The sequence below is a fragment of the Pristis pectinata genome, chromosome 19, assembly GCF_009764475.1.
Source record: "Pristis pectinata isolate sPriPec2 chromosome 19, sPriPec2.1.pri, whole genome shotgun sequence".
Classification (NCBI taxonomy): Eukaryota; Metazoa; Chordata; class Chondrichthyes; order Rhinopristiformes; family Pristidae; genus Pristis; species Pristis pectinata.
This window is the reverse complement of record NC_067423.1, coordinates 18860532-18879146: the sequence shown is the minus strand read 5'-3', so window position 1 is coordinate 18879146 and position 18615 is coordinate 18860532. Positions and strand designations below refer to the sequence as shown.

At 42.6% G+C, this 18615-nt stretch overlaps 1 protein-coding gene across 3 annotated transcripts in view; it reads left to right on the top strand.

Moving 5' to 3' along the window:
* Positions 1-18615, top strand: part of LOC127580315 (uncharacterized) — a 93610-nt gene that overhangs the window by 64371 nt on the left and 10624 nt on the right. For all 3 annotated transcript variants that reach the window (XM_052033610.1, XM_052033611.1, XM_052033612.1), the window contains 4 exons: positions 1081-1155; positions 4144-4464; positions 8658-8775; positions 17490-17928. In XM_052033610.1, the coding sequence (XP_051889570.1) occupies positions 1081-1155; positions 4144-4464; positions 8658-8775; positions 17490-17928 (953 nt within the window). The remainder of the gene's footprint in view (positions 1-1080; positions 1156-4143; positions 4465-8657; positions 8776-17489; positions 17929-18615) is intronic.

Here is an 18615-nt window from a genome sequence, read left to right as displayed (position 1 = left end):
ACTATAATATGTTGAGGGTGGTTGAGGCAGAAACCCTCATTCTATTTAAACTGTGTTTGAACGTATAGTCAGAGAGCTGTGGCCTAGCGCTGCAAGTTGGGTTGGAAGGGTAGCTCCTTTTCAACCATCACAGACACAATAAGCCAAATGGCCTCTTCCTGGGTTGTACATTTCTATGAAGACATTACTTCTCATCTCAGTCCTGAATAACCAATCACTTATTTTGAGACTGAGCCCGGTTCTAGACAACTCAGTGTTTACTGTGGAAGGCCCTATAAGAATATTATATCTCATCGAGATCACTTTGCATTCTTCTAAATGGTAGAGTGTGTTTAATCACTCTTCATAGGAATACAACAAGCTTTCCCCCATCTCATCTGGGATTCCATCCCAGGAATCAATTTGATAAACCTTCACTGTAGTCACTGTGTCATAAGTATATATTTCCATGTGCTGGGTAGCCAAACCTATATACAACATTCTAAGTGTGGTCTTACCAAGTGCCTGTTTAATTGCAGTTTGATGTTTTCACTCTTGCACTCAAACCCCCTTGCAAAAAAAAAGCCCAGCATACTGTTTGCTTTCCTACTTATTTGCTGAACTTGCCTGTTAACTTTTATACAGCATCATCCAAATACTTCTGAACACCAAAACTTTTCAACACCTAATCATTTTAAAAATATTCCGCTTTTCTACTTTTTACAACCAAAATGGATGATTTCACATTTTTCAACATTATATTTCATATGCCATATCCCTACCCAGTTAATTAACCCCTTTGTATTTCTTTGAAGCACTATGCATCTTCCTTACAACTCATATAAAGATAGAAAATGCTGGAAATATTCAGCAGGTCAGGCAGCATCTGTGGGGAAAGAATAGAGTTAATGCTTCAGGTCACTGACCTCACAACTCACACTGCCACCCAGCTTAGTTTCCTCAAAGGCTTTTTTGCAATAGTGCAAAGCCAGCTTTACTCTTGTACCAGCCCTTGGTATGTTTAATGGGAGAGCATAGAGGAAGCTTCACTTTGTATTTAACACATGTTTTACAAATGTCTTGCCTTTCCAAACACTGCAGGTTTGCTGGAGGAACAGCGACTGGTCAATGTGCAACAAACTGAAAACTTTGCCAAACAGATCCAGCGTCTCCAAGGTGAGTGACAGATCTTGGGATCGATCTGTGCTATAGAGTACAAACATATCACCAAGTGAGGCTCGGGTTAAGGAATAGGAAGTGCAGTGGTGTGTTTCCTTCTTATAACCTTATGACTGTGTTATTCCATGTGTGATACAAACAAGATTTAATACAGGTTTAGCATATCTTCCCAACTTTTCAATGATATCCCTCAAGCAAGACTTCCATTCTTGTAGCGCATTCACAGCCTTGATATCCCACAGTTCTAAAGGCTAACTGAGTACACGGGGTTGCATGGAATATAAAGCAAAGGCTCAAGCAGTTTGACTCAACCAGTCCATTTAAGCTCCACTTGAGCCTCCCACCTTTTTTCATCCAAATTTATTTGAGTAGTCCTTTAATCCATTCTCCTTTGTTGTTAAGCCTTCTCTTAAATGCAAATATGCTATTTGTGTCAATCACTCCCTATGGTAGTGATTTGATGTTCTCACCATTCTTTGGTAAAGAAGTTACTTCTAAATTTCTTATTGCATTTTTTGGCACTAATTAATATTGATGGTCTCCATGAAATCAATGCTGACTGTTCATTATTATATATTTTTTTGTTTCAATAAAAGAAAAGAACAAATTGAATACTCATGAGACTTGTGAATAAGTAAACACCTAGGGGAACAGGGAAAGGAATGAGAAATACATTAAGTACATAAACAGCAAAGGGTCAGTGATAAGAGAGAATATGAAGCAATTAGCTGAAGAGGAAAGAAGGAAATTAATAAGGCAAAACAAGAACTATGAAACTAAATTATCAACATAAAAAAAGTAAAATAATTTACAGACACATTGACTAACAGAAAGGCTAGGATATGAGTAAGACTAATAAGGAATACATTGGACAAGATTACAGGTAACAACAGGGAAAAGGCAAAAACATTAAATTATTATTTTGTTTTGGAGATAGAACTGATGCCTATGACATATGATGAACATTGTGCCACTCCATTTTAAGTGCACTTGGCTGATTTTTCTGTTTTCCCAGTTAACAGGAATTCCACTACTTATCCTACCACTGATGTTATGTTGATTGGACCATAATTCCCTGGACATGGTCAATCCCACTTCTTAAATATAGGTATTATGGTAGCTATCCACTAATCTTCTGGCACTCCTCCTTTCTTCAATGAATTATTAAATATGTATAGGTGTATCCTTTTCAAGCCTGATTAGTTTATTTAATGTACCCTTTTTTCCCATTATTTCATATTTCTTTATGACATGGGAGACCATTCAACCCATCAAGTTGATGCTGTCTTACAGAGCGATCACATCCCTCTCTAATTTTCCCTGAATCCTATTCACCCCAAATTCCAATCAACTCTATGAACCCCCCACCCCCGCCCCCCAAACACTATGGGCAATGTATAGTGGACAATTAACCTACCAACTCTCATGTCTTTGGCATTTGGGTGGAAACCAAAGCCCTCAGTGAAAACCCATGCAGTCACAGGGAGTATGTGCAATCTCCACACAGGCAACATTGGAGGTCAAGAATGAACTCAGATTACTGGAACCATGAGGCAGCAACCCTGCTAGTTGCACCATTGCTGCCACTCCATTTTAAGTGCACTTGGCTGATTAATCATCCGATCATCGTACGTCATAGGCATCAGTTCTATCTCCAAAACAAAATGATAATTTAATGTTTTTGCCTTTTCCCTGATGTTACCTGTAATCTTGTCCAATGTATTCCTTATTAATCTTAATCACATCCTAGCCTTTCTGTTAGTCAATGTGTCTGTAAATTATTTTACTTTTTTTTAATGTTCATTGATAATTTAGTTTCATAGTTCTTGTTTTGCCTTATTAGTTTTCTTTTTTACTTTTCTGCTAATTGCTTCATATTCTCTCTTATCACGGACCCTTTGCTGCCTATGTACTTAATGTATTTCTCATTCCTTTCCCTAAGTTGTTCCCCTAGGTTTACTCATCCATGAGTCTCATGATTATTCTGTTTGTTCTTTTCTTTTATTGAACACATTTTAACCATACAGTATTGAACACTATTTTAAAAATTTCCTGTCGTTTGTCAATATTGTCTCCTGTTTCATCTTCCCAAGTTCAATTTTCAGTCCTCAAAATCAACTTCTCTCCAATCTTTACACTTGTTTTTTCTCATATCTACATTTTCCTTGATTACCATCTTGAAGATCATTATATGGCATTATTGGCAAGATGTTTGCTCACTTTTACTTCTCTTATTTTCTGCTGCTTTCCCCATCATTGGATCTCAAACTGATTTTTTTTTTGTTGCACCTTATATAAATTGGATTAGAACTGAACTTCCTTATTCTTTTATCTGCATATTTGGTCCAATCACTATTAAGGTAGGTGAAATTCTCCATGATTATTATTCAATGTTTTTTTACAGGGATGGCAGGGTGCTGCACGAGGATGGCTGAGGATTCTAGAACCAGGATCACAGTCTCAGAGTAAAGTTTTGGGCTATTTGGAAGTGAGTGAAGAACTTTGTCCTCATAAGTTCTTCACTCAGAGGCTGATGACTTTTTGGAATCCTCTGCTCTAGAGAGGTGTGGAGGCTCACTTATTGAGTTCATTCAAAACAGAGAGTGATAGATTTCTGAACATTCTGAATCAATGGATGTGGAAATGATGCAGGAAAATGGCACTGGGGTAGAAGTTCAGCCATGACCTTGATGAATGATGGAGCAAGCTTGAAGGGCCAAATGGCCTTCATCTACTTCAATTTCTTATGTCATTTGTATTTTTCTAGTAGTTTTGGCTCTATCCTAATCGGCAACATGCTCCTTCTCTGGATGAGTTTAAGCTTCATTGGTTAGAATGGCATTATGCCCACCATATGGGGGGGGGGGGGGGGGGGGGGAGGGAGGTGGAGGGATTGGCTTAAATGCCCAAATTCAATTCTGTTCCTTTAACCAAGACAGCAGACTCAATGACAATACTTGTAGATATCTCCTTTGTTCCATTCAGTACAGCTCCGGTCTGTTCAGGAGGAGATTGACAGCTTGGAGGAAGAGAAGGAGAGTGAGCTGATGGAAGCGCATGAGGAACTTCACTCTGCACAGGAGGAGATCGTGAACCTTCGTCAGGCAGCTGAAGAGGCAGCAGGAGAGCGGGAAAATGAGATTGCCACCTTGCAGGAGGAGCTATGTCGCATTCGAGCAGAGCTGGAACACCTTCAGCGGACAACAGTGGAGTATGAACTGGAGATCACCACACTGCGAGCAGAGATACAGATGAAAAGTGACAGTCAGCAGAAGAAAAATTCCGAGGAGGTGACCCAGCTCCAGGGTATGAACCAAGTGAAGGATGGTATGGGTTCCAATCAGCGGGGCCACTTAATGGAGAGGGGGTTCCATATAGAATGGCATGGTGGGTAAATGTGTGCTGGTAAGTGGAACATGTGGGATTGTGGTTGGTGTTCATGTGGTACTAGTTACCTTGTTTCATGTGGGGTCAGTTACTGGTATAAGGAAAGGTCCAAAGTACTTCAGGATGAGTTTAGATGTTGGACTTTATGGGTGGGAATCTTAGCATTACTTTGCAAACCTTGTGTATGAATGAGAAAGAACACTGCCTAGTGAAAGAAGAGATGTCCAGAAGAGTGATTTTACTCTTAGACTTCAGCACCGGTTCTGGGACCAATGGGAGCGATTGAACTATGGAAAATATATTAGGGGAACTGAAGGAATAGCATCAAATGACTTCAGGAGAGCAAAGAAAAACTAGTGAAATGGGAAAATGAAGTTGGTGTAGGAACAGAGAGCAGAAAAGTGAGACTAACACAATGGATATTGTCCTTTGCCAAAGCTCTGGTACAGGCCTGGTGGGCCAAATGACCTCCCTTTTGCACTGTATCATTTTAACAGCTATCCAGTACAAGTAAGATAGGAAGGCAAAATGAGCATGTTAAGATATGATGGGGTGAATAGAGCTGGTTCTAGCCAGTTGTTCGAGGAAAGTACCAGGGCTCGACTGCTTATGGGTCAGTAAAGCACAGACTTAATGCAGCCCCACCATTAGACCTGCGAGAGCCAAGTGATAGAAACCAGCAGATCTGTCACTACACTCCACTGCCAAGCTCTGTGGGGGATCTGCTTCTGCAATCTCACACCAGCCAGACCTAGTGTAGGATCAAAGTCCCCGTGCAATTATTTATGTTAAACTTAGGTTAAATTATTTTATTGTTTTATTGATTGATATTTTATAGTAATTGAATATACTTTCATTCTTTTGCTTTTATATTTTATATTTGAAATAATAGAGACATTTAAAATTCTTACAATATCTTATAAACTTTGACGGAGGGAGAGACTACATGCCCCACCTGTCAAGGGTTGTCGGGATTTCCAGGGCAGTGTCTCAGGAGTATGCTAGCTGAAGCCAAGTCACTTCTGAGACCTTGCTATGCCTTTACATTTGACTCCAGAATTGGGAGGCCCAGGAGAATCAGACCCAACCATCTATAGAACATTAATACAGAAATAGGAAGAGCATGGAATGGTTGGCAATGGGGTGCTGGGGAAAAACCCAGATGAGCACACTCTATTGGGACAATTCAGTCAATATATTTCAGGAGGAAAGCAAAGAGAAAAAATTGTGCTAATGTAACAGAGTAACAGAGAGAAAGGGTTGGAATAAACATGGAAATGATGCAGAGTCAATATCAATGCAAAGCTTAAAAACATCTTGTTACAATAGTGGCATTGACAACCTTCTCCAACTTACTGAAAATAAGAGGAATCCATGCAATTAGAAAGATGAGTAAGAATAATAAAATTATTGTTCTTGGAAATGTTTAATTATCCGTGCCCACCGGGAGAAAACAAGTTTGTAAAGAAATGGGAATGGAATTACTAAATAATGTAAAGGTCCGCTCCCTCTAGCAATGTGTTGGCCAGCCCACAGGAACAGATATGTTACTAGATCTGGTTATGAGTAATAAAATGGATCTTGTAGATGAACTAGATTAGGACAGTGACCACATCACAGGGTTTAAAATCCAAACGGAAAGGGAAATTTTTTGTACAAAAACTGGAAGACTAGGACAGTTTTGGCAGACTTTAAAAGTACAAGGATATGCTGATGTGCTGAGAGGTGGAAAGGGATATTAATCTACCGGAATACGGAGCAACAGCTGAAGAAGTTAAGAACAGGACTAGGTACAGGCCTTAAGGTATCTCAGCTCTCTGCCATCCAATATGATTATGCCTGATCCTTTACCCGAAGTCCACTTTTCATCCAATTCCAATCCCTTTGGAGTCTAACAGATTTAGCCATGAATATACTCAACCACTAAGTATCCATAGTTCTCTAGGGCAGAGAATTCCAAAAGATTCAAAAGCCTCAGAGGGAAAAAAAACTCTTCTTATCTAATCCCTTCATAAGATAAGATATCTTTATTAGTCACATGTACATCGAAACACACAGTGAAATGCATCTTTTTGTGTTACTGCGAATGTTCTGGGGGCAGCCCGCAAGTGTCGCCATGCTTCCAGCGCCAACATAGCATGCCCACAACTTCCTAACCTGTACATCTTTGGAATGTGGGAGCACCCGGAGGAAACCCACACAGACACGGGGAGAACATACAAACTCCTTACAGACAGTGGCCGGAATTGAACCCGGGTCACTGGTGCTATAAAGCGTTATGCTAACTGCTACACTACTGTGCCTGCCCTTAGACAAGGCCCGCTTGTTCTACAGTCTTTGGCCAGAGGAAACAGATAAGCAGCACCTACTCTGTCAAAATAACGATCTTATATACAGTATTTCAATGAGATTGCTTCTCATTTTTCCAAACCATTTAGTATAGATCCCTCCTGTTTAATCACTTCTCACAGGCTAATCCCTTCAACCCAGAAATCAATCATAGCTCTTGCAGGGAAAATTGTTCCTTTGTTGTTCAGCTGGACTCTTGTTCTCCCTAAACCCTTTTTTCTGCCATAAATCTGCTGGAAACACCTGACTAGTACTAGGTGATCCCCTGGCTCCCATGCAAAAAGGGCGGTGTTCTTTATCAGCTTGTCCAGATCCTTCTGATCCTGTAAAAGCACTCTCTCACCTCCTTCCATCATTGCATTCAGTAGCTGAAAGAGTGTTGAGTGTTGCTTGGATTGTGGCATATCACTTTAAAAGCTGGTTGCACAGATCACACCTGCTGGCTACATTTTGATAACCGTGAGAACTTACAACATGTCAGTAGGAACTACCAAAGTCAGAGTCAGTTTCAGCATGGTTGAACCTGGCAATTAAAATTCTCAGTCTTCATGTCACTTTCACAAACAGCACGAGACTGACCTGCATCATTGTTTTAATGCTGAAGAGTAATTTCTAGGCCAGGGAATCCTTAGCTACGTTAGCAGAAAAGTAGTCAACTAATGCAAAGAGTCTATGCTAAATCATTGTAACACACAATATGTTTATATAATTGGACATGGGCATATTGTTCAATTCAGGTAGCTTCTTGAGGATGGAGGGGGCGCAAAAATGATTCATTTGCTTCAGTGGTACCAGGGATGAGGGACTTCAGTTATACAGAGGGTCATGAGGAGCTAGGTTTGCTCTTCAGAGAGCTGAAAATTTAAGAGGATATTTCACAGAGACATTCAAAAATTACTAGTTGCTTTGATAGCGTTGATAGAGAAAAGTTGTTTACACGATCAAAGGCCTGTTACAGATTTAAGGTGATTGGCAGAAGTGCCAGGGACAACAAGAGGAAACCATTTTGGACAGGGTAAGTTGTTGTGATTGGGAATGCACAGCCTGAAAAGGTGACAAAAATAGATTTAATGGTTTCTTTCAGTAAGGAAATTAATTAAAATAATTATATGGCATGGGGAAAGTGGGACTAACTGGGTGGCTCTTTCACAGAGCAGACAGAGCCATGATGGGCTAAATGCTCTTTGTCTGAGGTTATCAGACTATGACTCTATGTTAATAAGTACGTTCCATTAAAAAAGGAAACTACAATTAATTTTAGTATGCTGTGGGTAAAACAATTGGAAGTCAATTAGAATTATCAACTATGTGTAGGACTAGATTTAAAAAGAAAAACAGAATAAGGCAGTAGGAGGAAGAGGATAAGACAAGCTGAGAAAAGAAATTTAAAAAGCAATCAAAAAGAGAAATATTTAACAACATGTCCTGAAAATAGAATTAAAAGCAAGTTGGACTGTGAAGGGAGGGGATGTTTTCAATTAGATTGGAATGGTGGGGGAAGTGCAAAGGACTGATGGAAGATATGCACAGGTTGTATATATGTGGTTTGGTGTGGGATGGTTAAATGCCTGAACAGACTTGTCTGGTTAAATGTCTTCTGTCATGACCCCTTGGATTTCAGTGTAAGACCATCACCATAAGAATGAAGAGAGAAGTTAGAAGAATGTTTTTCTAAGCAGGGTTTTTTAGGGTATGGAATGCTTGACCAGAAGTTATTATCTCCTTGCATGTTTGTGTTACTATTTAAGCTGTGTGTATAACAGGTGCAGTACAGTGCCTGCAGGTCGAGTGTCGAAATCTGGCTCAAGAGTGTCGAGTTCTGCAGAATGATAATAAACAGCTGAGGGAAAGACTGCAGCAAATGGAACGGCAGAGCCACAGGTAGGAGAGCTCCAGTGTGAAATGTGTACTTCTGTACAGGCTTGCACTTTCACTCATACACATAAATGAACATGTATTCACGCATGTGTACTCACATTCATTCATTCACACACAACACGCTCAATTTTACTCTACAAAATACACACTTATTGCACACAAATTCACAATTATATTCATTCATGCTCTTCCATTCACTCACATACTCATGTCCACTGTTTACTCAGGCTCAGTCATATATACAGTATGTACACACTCAAGTTTACACAAACATGTACAGCCACTCAAGCACTAGCTAATACACCCTCAGATTCTTCAAAGAAAGAATAAAAAATTACCCTCTACACTTCACATTTCACACTCTAACACTCATACACAACTTCTTGCACACTCATTCATACGTTTAGGAACTAAATCTCACACATGCTTACACTCATTCGCTTCCACAAGCACTCACTTATTCTTTCTCTCTCTCTCACACACACACACACACACACACACACACACACACACACACACACACACACACACACACACACACAAATTCAAATTCACACACATGGACGTTCACTTCATAGACCTTCTCACAGATACACATTGGTTCATTTTCTCACTCCCACACACACTCACTAACACACAGGAAGATAAATTAGATAGTCCTTGAGAATCGGAAAGTGGATTGCAATGAGTGATTTACCCAGCTTGGTTTGATCTTCTCCTGACAGCCCTCATACTGCCTGCTCATTATAATGGTTTTGATCCCAAGCTATGACAAGATATGCCATCAATTGTCTTGGCACTGAAAAGGGACCTAATGTTATGAGTGCAAGCACAAGTTAAAACTAACTGAAATTGCCTAAATGAGCTTGCACCTCCTAAATGGGAGGTACATTGTGGCTCCAGAAGGTGAACTTGCCAAAACCTTGTGGCAGTAATAGGAAGGCTGGGCTCCATAGTTGTAAAACACGATGATGCTGGAGGAACTCAGCAGGTCAGGCAGCATCCGTGGAGAAAAGCAGGCGGTCAACGTTTTGGGTCAGGACCCTTCTTCAGGACTGTCCTTCAGCATCATCGTGTTTTTCATCTAGATTCCAGCATCTGCAGTCCTTTGTTTCTCTGGGCTCCACAGTTTTCCAGCATTACACCAGAGTGGAGGAGGTGAAGAGCAGGAATGATGTCAGCACACACAAGAAGTCACCCAATATCTTGCTACTGCAATGGAAGTGTTGATTTCTGTCATGCAAGCTGAGATTGCTACAGTTATTGTTGTTAATACCGGTGTTGAAATGGGCTAATGGGGTGTCACCGAAATATAGCAACCTGTCCTCTAACAGATTGCTGATTGCTGGGGCACTGACAGAGATGGTAGCAGTAGCTCCATGCAGCAGGAATAGGATATCCTCTACCAGGTTGATAGTTTTTAAGATCCCATTCTGCCAGTATCCACTCTATTAAGTATCAGCCAACCAACCAACCCTGACTACCGCTGTTCATGCTGAGAAGGAGCAGTTCAAAGCTTCTAGGTCCAGAGGCACTTGAGATCAAATTTCAATGCCACCTGCAATCTTCTCTACTGTAAGTCAACAGGTTTTCACCAGTCTTTGGAGGAGCACTGTCTAGTGCTACCCTAACACACTTTTTATGTTTCTTGATGCATTGCCGCCCCTCACCTCCATCAAGCATCCCACCAGAATGGAGCAGATCTCCAGGACTTCTGGGACATTATTCACTCCAAACTAAGGTCACTCTCAGTAGAATGCAGATGACCATTACTAATTTGGGTGTCTAAAAAGTGCAAAAACTAAGAAGTGAAACGTTTGTATCAACTCTTGGGAATCCCTGGCCTATGACTGGTCAAGATGGAGAAGGAGAATTTAGGTTCGCACTAAGAACCTTGAATTGGGAATATGCAGAGCCCAGTGTAAATGGCAGAAGGGGTGCATCACCTTCCAAACTATCCACCCACTCCCCAAACAACTTCCGCCCCATATGTGGCAGAGTATGTACGTAGAACATAGAACATAGAACATTACAGCACAGTACAGACCCTTCGGCCCATGATGTTGTGCCGACGTTTTATCCTGCTCTAAGATCTATCTAACCCTTCCCTCCCACATAGCCCTCCATTTTCTCGATCATTCATGTGGCTATCTAAGATTTTCTTAGATGTCCCTAATATATCTCCCTCCACCATCTCTGCTGGCAGTGCGCTCCATGCACCCACCACTCACTGTGTAAAAAAAAACTTACTATACCTTCCTTCAATTACCTTAAACTTATGCCCCCTTGTGTGAGCCATTTTCGTCCTGGGAAAAAGTCTCTGACTGTCCACTTGATCTATGCCTCTTATCATCTTGTACACCTCCATCAAATCACCTCTCATCCTCCTTCTCTCCAAAGAGAAAAGCCCTAGCTCGCTCAACCTATCCTCATAAGACATGCTCTCCAATCCAGGCAGCATCCTGGTAAATCTCCTCTGCACCCTCGCTAAAGCTTCCATGTCCTTCCTATAATGAGGCAGCCAGAACTGAACACAGTACTCCAAGTATGGTCTAACCAGAGTTCCTACCTGGCAGCTTTTGAACTCAATACCCCGACTAGTGAAGGCCAACGCACCATACCCCTTCTTAACAACCCTATCGACCTGCGCAGCAACCTTGAGGGATCTATGGACGTGGACCCCAAGATCCCTCTGTTCTTCCACACTGCTAAGAGTCCTGCCATTAACCTTATATTCTGCCTTCAAATTCGATCTTCCAAAGTGTGTCACTTCACACTTTTTTGGGTTGAACTCCATCTGCCATTTCCCAGCCCAGCTCTGCATCCTATCAATGTCCTGTTGTAATCTACAGCAACCTCCTACACTATCCACAACACCACCAACCTTTATGTCATCAGCAAACTTACTAACCCACCCTTCCACATCCTCATCCAAGTCATTTATAAAAATCACAAAGAGCAGGGGTCCCAGAACAGATCCCTGTGGAACACCACTGATCACAGACTTCCAGGCAGAATATGCTCCATCTACCACCACCCTTTGTCTTCTATGGGCCAGCCAATTCTGAATCCACACAGCCAAATTTCCCTGGATCTCGTGCCTCCTGACTTTCTGAGTGAGCCTTCCATGAGGAACCTTATCAAATGCCTTACTAAAATCTATGTACGTCACGTCCACTGCTCTACTTCCATCAATGTGCTTTGTCACATCCTCAAAGAATTCAGTCAGGCTTGTGAGGCATGACCTGCCCCTCAAAGCCATGCTGGCTGTCCCAAATCAGCCTATGCTTCTCTGATCAGGCTCATTGCAACCTGATTGCAGGGTCATTGAAACCTGATCAAGCTCATTGCCTAGTACCAGGTCCCATAAATCCTGTCTCTAAGAATCTTCTCCAGTAATTTGCACACCACTGAAGTAAGACTTGCTGGTCTGTAATTCCCAGGGTTATCCCTACTCCCTTTCTTAAACAAAGGAACAAGATCTGCCACCCTCCAATCATCTGGCACTTCTCCTGTGGCCAGTGAGGATGCAAAGATCATCGCCAAAGGTGCAGCAATCTCTCCCCTCGCTTCCCAAAATAACCTTGGATATATCCCATCCGGCCCCGGTGACTTATCTATCCTAATGTTTTTCAAAAGTTCCAGCACATCCCCTTTCCTCACATCGACATGCCCTAGTGTATCACATGTTGTACGCCATCCTCACAAATGCCAAAGTCTCTCTCATTGGTGAATACTGAAGCAAAGTATTCATTAAGGACCTCCCCTACCTCTTCTGACTTCAGGCACATGTTTCCTCTCTTATCCCTGATTGGTCCTACCCTCACTCTAGTCATCCTCCTATTCTTCCCGTACATGTAGAATGCCTTGGGGTTTTCCTTAATCCTACTCGCCAAGGCCTTCCAGCTCTCCCAAGTCCATTCTTAAGCTCCCTCCTGCGACCTTGTAACTCTCAAGAGCCCTGTCTGATCCTTGCTTTGTAATCCTCAGGTAAGCTTCTTTCTTCCTCTTGACAAGATATTTTCATTCTCTTGTCAACCATGGTTCCTTCACTCTACCATCCTTACCCTGCCTCAGTGGGACAAACCTATCCAGAACCCCATGCAAGTAGACCCTAAACAACCTCCACATTTCTGTTGTGCACTTCCTCTAGAAGATCTGTTCCCAGTTTACGCTTCCAAGTTCCTGCCTAATAGCATCATAATTCCTCCTCCCCCAATTAAATGCTTTCCCATATCGTCTGCTCCTATCCCTCTCCAAGGCTATGGTAAAGGTCAAGGAGTTATGGTCACTGTCTCCAAAATGCTCTCCCACCAAGTGATCTGAAACCTGATTAGGCTCATTGCCTAGTACCAGGTCCAGTATGGCCTCTCCTCTAGTTGGCCTGTCCACATACTGTGTCAGGAATACTTCCTGGACACTCCAAACAAACTCTGCCCCATCTATCCCCTTTACACTAAGGAGGTGCCAATCACTATTACGGAAGTTGAAATCACCCATGACAATAACCCTGTTATTTTTGCACCTTTCCAAAATCTGCCTCCTGATCTGCTCCTCAGTCTCTTATGCTATTGGGGTCTGTAGAGTACTCCCAATAGAGTGATTGCTCCCTTCCTGTTTCTGACTTCCACCCACACTGACTCAGTGGACGATCCTTCCAGGATGTCCTCCTTTTCTACAGCTGTGACACTGTCCCTGATCAGCAAAGCCATTCCCCCACCTCTTTTCCCTCTGTCCCTGTCCCTTTTGAAACATCTAAACCCCGGATTATCCAGCAGCCATTCCTGCCCTTGTGACAGCCAAGTTTCTGTAATGGCCACCACTTCATAGTTCCATGTACTTACCCATGCTCTTAAGTTATCACCCTTGTTCATTTTACTTCTCACATTAAAGTAGACACACTTCAGTCCATCCGACTGACTGCAATTTTTCCCTTTCAACTTCTATGCTTCTTCACAGTCTTTCTACACGCTGCATCTACTTGTACACTAAATGCACCAACCTCTGACCTACACTCTGGTTCCCATCCCCCTGCCAAACTAGTTTAAACCCTCCCCAACAGTTCTAGCAAACCTGCCTTCAAGAATATTGGTCCCCCTCCATTTCAGGTGTAACCTGTCCCTTTTGTACAGGTCGTACCTTCCCCAGAAGAGATCCCAGTGATTCACAAATCTGAAACTCTGCCCCCTGCACCAACTCCTCAGCCATGCGTTCATCTGCCAAATCAATCTGTTCTTAACCTCACTGGTGTGTGGCACAGGCAGCAATCCAGAGATTACTACCCTTGAGGTCCTGCTTTTCAGCTTTCTACCTAGCTCCCTATATTCCCTCTTCAGGACTTCATCTCTTCTCCTACTACCTATGTCATTGGTACCAATGTGTACCACGACTTCTGGCAGTTCGCCCTCCCTCTTCAAAATGCTGTGGACCTGATCCAAGATGTCCCTGACCCTGGCACCCGGGAGGCAACATGCCATCTGGGAGTCTCTTTCATGTCCACAGAATCTCCTGTCTGCCCCCCTTACTGTTGAATCCCCTATCACTACCACTCTTCCATTCTGCACCACACAACCATGCTCAGTGCCAGAGACCTGGTCGCTGCAGCTTTCCCCTGGTAGGTCGTCCCCCCCAACAGTATCCAAAGCAGTATACCTGTTTTTGAGGGGAACGGCCACAGGGGTACTCTGCACTACCTGCCTATTCTTCCTTCTCCTGACAGTCACCCAGCTACCTGCCTCCTGCAGCTTAGGAGTGATTGCCTCCCAGTAGCTCCTATCTATGAACTCCTCATTCTCCCTTAGGAGCTGAAGGTCATCCAGCTGCAGCTCCAGTTCCCTAACACGGTCTGTAAGAAGCCACAGCTGGATGCACCTCGTGCAGATTTAGCTATCAGGGAGACTGGAGGTCTCCCAGAACTCCCACATCTCACAAAATGAACACACCACTGACCCTGGAGCCATTCTAACTACTCTAGCCTGACACTAAAGGAAAAGTCAAAGGAAGAAAGAAAGAAACTTACCAGAGACTTATCTTAGCCTCCGCCTCCTCTCGGCGAAGCCCCTGGAGCCAAAGTGCTCCACTGTAACCCTGGTCCACTCCAACAATGGCTGCTCCGCTTATACCTACATTCCTTTTATTCTCTGCTGTTAATTAGCCAGTCAACTATTAACAATTTGCAAATGAGCCTCTCTTAGACTCTTGCAAGGTGAAACTCACAAGCACACGCACAGAGACTCGCCTCTTTTCAAAGCTCCCACTCCAAATCTGGCTCCAACTCCCGACTCTGGAAACTCAGGGGTTCCACTTTGGTCTCATCAGCCACCTGAGAATACAGCAACTGGATGGATGCACATTAATTGGCATTTGAATGGTGCTTGGCATAACTTGAATGTATGAAACATTTACTTTGAGATGGTTTCTCTTTTGGCATTATGGTCAAGCTGACACCTTGATGGTCAACAATAGAGGATAAGGTAGGAACTGTCAGTAAATGGTAAATCGGTGTAGCACAGTCAGAAGAATTGGTCATGGGCAGCTGGGCCAGAGAGGATTATAGGCTGTTTCCTTTGCTTTTCATTACCTTCCTTTTCTTCCTTCACTTCTTCTTCCATTTCTTCCTCCTTCTGCTCCATAGCTGCTTACTGTATATTTGATGGGAATGGCTGAGTCCTCATGTTGTTGAGGTTCTGTGAGATTTTTTGGAGCATAATGGATCTTGACAGCTTCCCCTCTGAGCTCTGCAGAACTCATCTAAAATTGTCCAGGCAGCAAGATCACTGTGTGAGCATAGATATGGTCTGCTCAATTATGTTTTGTGTGGCAGAATGACGTTTATTGTCAGCATGTTGCCCAAGTATAATATGGCCATTTCTTCAGCAGCTAGTCTTGGTCATTAGAAGCCACCTTTTGGTTTTATCATTGTGGCTCAAAAGCAGATGCCATTTGGATTGCTTCAGTTTGAAGGCACCATGGATATTGAGCATTGACCAGTATTATGCGGAATGTATGGTCACACAACACGTGGATACTGAAGGAGTGTAATACTCCAACTTGGCATTAATATCTGTAAACTGATGTGCATATTATACCATGGGGAAATCTATAATCTTCATTATGCCATTTGGGTCATAACTTCCTTGTGAGAGAGAATGAAATATACTCGGTCCAGTTGGAAAATTATAGATCACATTTCAAGATGTTGCAACTATCCCCAGTTCCAGCCCGGAAGCAGCCCAAAGCATAAAAGTTCATGGCCACAATCACCTTGACAGCCAGTGGATCAGCTGTCCTCATCAGACTCTGAGATTACAGTTGTTACTGGAGCTAGACATATTTCAACAAGGACATCCTTACTGGTACCTACTTCTCATACATTGTTCCTCGCTATAATTCAGGTTGGAGAATTGGTCCCTGAAAACTCTGGATGAATGTAGTCTCTTACTGAGAGCCCTATTCCCTCTTCCCCTTCTGTTCCGCCCACTTTGTTATGCTCTGAGTACTCTCTGCTTGTGCTCTCCATTATGTTATGCTCCAAGGAGAATATCCATCAAAACACCCGTGGCTGGGAGCAACGATTTGCCCAGAAGCCTTGACATCAGGGGAAAGCTCTTCAGCAAATGGCAAACCACTCCCTTGAGACTTTACCAAACCTTGTGAATTCTAACAGCCAGTAGAAATTAGTCAACCATTAACCTACAAGTTGTTGATTCCTTCTATTAGTGCTGGTGGAGGTTTCTTCCTGCTGCTGAATGCATGTTCAGCTATACAAGGTTAAGAGAAATGGAGCATTGAACTCCAGTGTAGTGGAGCTGGTGTCAAATCGGTGTTGCATACTGATTGCTATTGTCATCTGCTGACATTGTTTACTGCTACTGGGCATTAGTGTCACAAGTACTAATGTCCTTGCTAATACGTCTCATGGTGCAGTGTATGCTACAAAAATGCTTGCACATTTTGATCACCATGCTTGAATCAATTTATAGCCGCAATAGCCAACAACAGGGAATATGACCCTGAATTTTGCAGCTACACTCTTGCACTCACTTGCACAGTCTCACACTCATATACTCAGAGTCACTCATACACTCACTGTTTACAGGATGCTTTACTCTGTTTCTAACTGGAAATGTTTGCTGGGCTTGTGTAAAGGAACTTTCACTCTGACTTGTTCTGTATCTCTAGTGGGAGTGTTTGGGACACTGTAGGGTGAGCTTTACTCTGTATCCAACTGCACAGACTATTTGATGGGATAGTGTAGTAGTATTTTTACACTTAATTTTATCTAGCTTAGTGTGTTTGATGGGACAGTGTAGAGGGACCTTTACTCTGCACTTACTCAGTGCTGCACCTCCCCTTGAAATGTTTGATGAAACAGTGTAGAGGGAACTTTATTCTTAATGTAATCTGTGCTAGATCTATCCTGGAAATCTTTAGGGTAAGTATTAAGGGAGTTTGGCTATGTTTCTAATCCATGCTGTACCTGATTTATGGATGTTTGACGGGACAGTGTAGAGGGAGCATTACTCTGTATCCAACCTGTACTGTATCTTGGCTGGGAGCCTTTGATGGGACAGTGCCACAAGAGCTTTAATGCCTAATTAACCATTGTCTTTATGGCTTCAAAGATTCATAGTCAATTTAGAAAATGGATCATTTTTAAAGAACTTGCGTGGTTTCAAAGAGTAAATGAGAAGCGCATTTTTCTGTTTGCTTTTTAGATCGGTTGAAGGATTTAAAGTGGATTCTCTAGGGTCTGAAAGCTATCGCCAGCAGCAGGGTACAGAGGCTGAGGTATTGTCTGAGAGCCCACCCAGGAAACCAAATGGCAAAGAACTAAAAGAAGCAGGACTAAAGTGTCAGGAGGAACCAAAGCTCTCTCAGAAGGAACAACTATGGAAATGCCAGGAGAAATCGTCTGATAAAATAGCTGCAAGCGGCCAGGCTTTTGCACGTGAGCAGCCTGAAGATGGATGCTTAGTTAGAGGGCCTGAGGATGGAAGCAAGGGAGATAGTGTGATATCAACCCAGAAGATAGAAAACCTTGAGCTTGATCCTAGAGCCCTGCAGAAGCCAGAAGAGAGAGGACAGTTTGATGAATTGGATTTGAAACATCGACTGCTGCAGGCAGAAGAGAAAGCTCTGACAGTACAACATGAGGTAACTGCAACATAGGACTCAGAAGCAACAATTAGTAATTATCTCCAATTATATGTACAAAGCAAAATATCCCCATTGGACTTTCAGACGCACTTTAACCTTGAAATAAGTGGAGTGCAGTAGAATTAGGTATTAAATGCTACTCGACTATTGGGAGGTGTGTGAGCCTGGACCCAGAATTCTGGGGGCACTGGTCACTCAGAATTCTTGGACATGCCTGGAGAGGCACCCATTCCTACCTTGTCATCAGCAGCAACCTTTAACTGTCTTATCCTCCTTCCTCTCTGACCTTCCCACCAGCACATCCAATGGAACCTAACCTCACTAACATGACCTGCACATCAGTGCCCCCTTGACTTTGCCAGCACATTAAGCTTACTTGTGTGACATTATAGATACTGTATTATCATCCTCTCTGACTGACAGTCCTTTATGGAAGCCTTCACACCTGTTAGACTTCTAATTACTAGCCCTAGTGAAATCCCCATTGTGAAGGTGTGTGGTACTTATAAGCTAGTCACACACACACACACTTTCGTTTCTTCCTTTAATTCTGTTACTTTCTCCTTTCGGCTTTGCATCTTCTTCCATGCCTCCTTTAAAATCCTTTTGGCTCTCATTCATTCACCAGTCTCAGCTGAATATTATACCAAGGTATCATTCCAGTCTTTCTTCATTTGCTTTTAA